General features: G+C 30.1%; 1 protein-coding gene across 1 annotated transcript in view; it reads left to right on the plus strand.

Annotated features, from left to right (window-relative positions):
- Nucleotides 1-297, plus strand: part of LOC110019249 — a 3,139-nt gene extending 2,842 nt beyond the window's left edge. Inside the window, exon 3 of the mRNA XM_020716849.1 lies at nucleotides 139-297. Within this exon, the coding sequence (XP_020572508.1) occupies nucleotides 139-297 (159 nt within the window). The remainder of the gene's footprint in view (nucleotides 1-138) is intronic.
- Nucleotides 298-2,717: the final 2,420 nt, after the last annotated feature.

The following is a 2,717-nucleotide window of genomic DNA, read 5'->3' on the forward strand; positions in this document are numbered from 1 at the left end:
CGCCGGCGCGCTCGGCCCGCCGGTTCGATGCGGTGGCGGCACTCCTCATGGTGGCGGCCACGCTGGCCGTGATGCTGTTCTTCGGCCGTCTCTGCGCCGTGTTATGCAATTGTGCGTGGTTCTATCTCCTATCCCAAGTACCAACGCCGGCGGCTTCGGCGGCCCCGCCTCCCGGGGACGGCGAAGGAGGTGGATTTGGATTCGTCGGAGTATAAGAGGAAGGTGGTGCTTATGGGCTTGCTTGAAAGAAACAGGTATGGCATTTCAGGGACCAATGGCCTCTCCGGCAACGGCTAGATTTATAAATTGTTAATTTTGTATAAGCTTATGGAGAAAAGGTAATTAAGTAAATTTATGGGGTGTGAATAATAAAAGTGAATTTATGGGGAGTGATTTTCACTCATTGCCTTTAATTATTTTAAATTGAATTATAATTGTTTTAGAAGTCTGGGAAATATTTAGAGACTTCTATAAAGTCGGAAGCTAGAATGGTCTAATATAAATAGTCAGAAATATTTCGACACGTTATAATATTAGAGAATTTTAAAGAAATTAATAAAATTTCAGAGGTGAAAATTATGCTTCATTAATTAAATACTAAATAAAAATTTAATATTAATTATATATTTAATTTACTAATCATATTTGTAATAATTTTAAAAAATTTAAAGAGAGAAATTTTAGACTTAAATCTTTGTCACTCTTTAATTGTTTATTTCCCAAGCTCTTTTCATGAATCTATTTTCATTGTTGATTATGGATATCATACAATGTTATCAGTAATTAATATATCAGTAATTAATATTATTAATTTTAGTAAAAAAATAAGGGTTTCAAAATATGTTGGTCAATTTGCTTATAAGAATATTTTTTTTTAATATATATTATTGTGTAACATCTTAATTGATCATTCATATGTCCTTATATTATTGTTTAATCATAATACTAATGAGGAAAATTTTGCAAATTTATAATAAACCAATTATTTTATAAATAACTATTTAATATTTTTTATTAATTTTACATATAATATTCAAATATTTTACTTGAGATCTAATAATTTTTCTATTATGAAAGATGGCTTGGAAGGCAAACATTAGAGACCAAGTATTGTTTATCTTCATTATTATATTCATTAAGCCTCAACTTGAGAAAGAAAAATAAAGCCGTGGTGGAGAAAATATGTTTCTCGTAAGCTCGGATGAGAATTATAAATAATTTTTTTTTTTCAAAAATAATACAACAGCTTTCTTACAGTCACTACACTTTAATAAGTCATATTAAAAAAAAAATTGTTTACCATAAAAAAAATTCTAAAAAAAAATAATAAAAAAACAATTCCTCAAACAAACTATGGTGGTAATCTAAAACACAGAACATGCATAAAGCTATCACAAACAAACTCTTAAATCCTTCTGTGGCCATAAAACTTGTTTAGTATAGAACAAAAAACATAAAATAAATGACTTTTAGGAAGACTTAATTCATGATAGCAGTTGCTTTCTTATCTTTGTATATCTACACCTTTTAGAAAGGAGAATCATAAGCTTAGTTGTTTCACAAAAGTATAATATGTTCAAACATATTAGTCAAGTAAACTTATTTAAGAATAAATACCATTATATCATTCATATCACATCTAACATGTTGCTTGACCTCATGATTCATTGAACTTGCTCCACTGATAATGGCAATTATAATTCACATAAGATTTTATGTCCTATTTGGATATTTTGACTAAAAATAGTTAAAAAATCCATATTATTTCCTATCATAGGCTTCGTCTTATGCTCTAAGAAGAGTAAGTCTGATATTCCTTTCACTCCATCTAATAGAGTTTAGGAATCCTCTATCTCTTCGCTTTGAATCTGTTAAATTTTATTAAACAATGATGTTCATACAATTAACAAAGGATATCAAGTCAAGTCGGATTAGTTAGCTTCAAGACTAGGAACTCACAAAATAATAAAAATTTAAAATAATGGAACTATAAAATGAATTATATCTACCATTTCTAAGTCTTATACCTTCACCTTTACTCCTTTTGAACTTGTTCATTTCTATTAAGCAACAATTTTAATTGAAAATCCCTCAATCAGCCTAGCTAAAAGAATCATATTATAAGCTTTGCCTCTTTCTATAGATAGTCTTCTTGTGAAATAGCGTTCTATTTGGAAGTATTCTAAGATTTTTAAATTTTATAAATTTGGCCTTATTTTAATATAAACAGTTTTCTTTGAGTTTTTTTTTTTTTCATGACCTTTGAAGAGTTATTATATAAATTCCTTACTTGTACTTCTATGAAAAAAAAAACTTTTTTCATAAAAATCAGACACATTTTCTTCATCATAAATCTTTGTTTTTTTTCTTTTTCTCACTGACCAAAGAAAAATATGTTGAGATTTTCATACATATTTTATACTAATATTGATGATATTGCACTTTAAAGAAGGATATGTTTGATGTTTTATTGCAGGTATGTTGAATTATGGTCATTTGAGCAAAAAGATGCAAAAAAAGAGTGAATTTGGATCGAAAATGACCAAAATATGAAGATTTTAACTAGGGCGTCGACGGCGAGCCCCACGACGCCGACGGCAAGCCCAACGACGCCGACGACGGGTTTTTTCCGAGAGTTCAGAATTAAATATTCTAGAAGGCCGCCGACGGCAAGATCGGCGGTTATCTCAACAGGTGCATTGAATGTGGACGATTTT

The sequence above is a fragment of the Phalaenopsis equestris genome, unplaced genomic scaffold (genome assembly GCF_001263595.1).
Source record: "Phalaenopsis equestris unplaced genomic scaffold, ASM126359v1 Scaffold000002, whole genome shotgun sequence".
In the NCBI taxonomy this organism is placed as follows: Eukaryota; Viridiplantae; Streptophyta; class Magnoliopsida; order Asparagales; family Orchidaceae; genus Phalaenopsis; species Phalaenopsis equestris.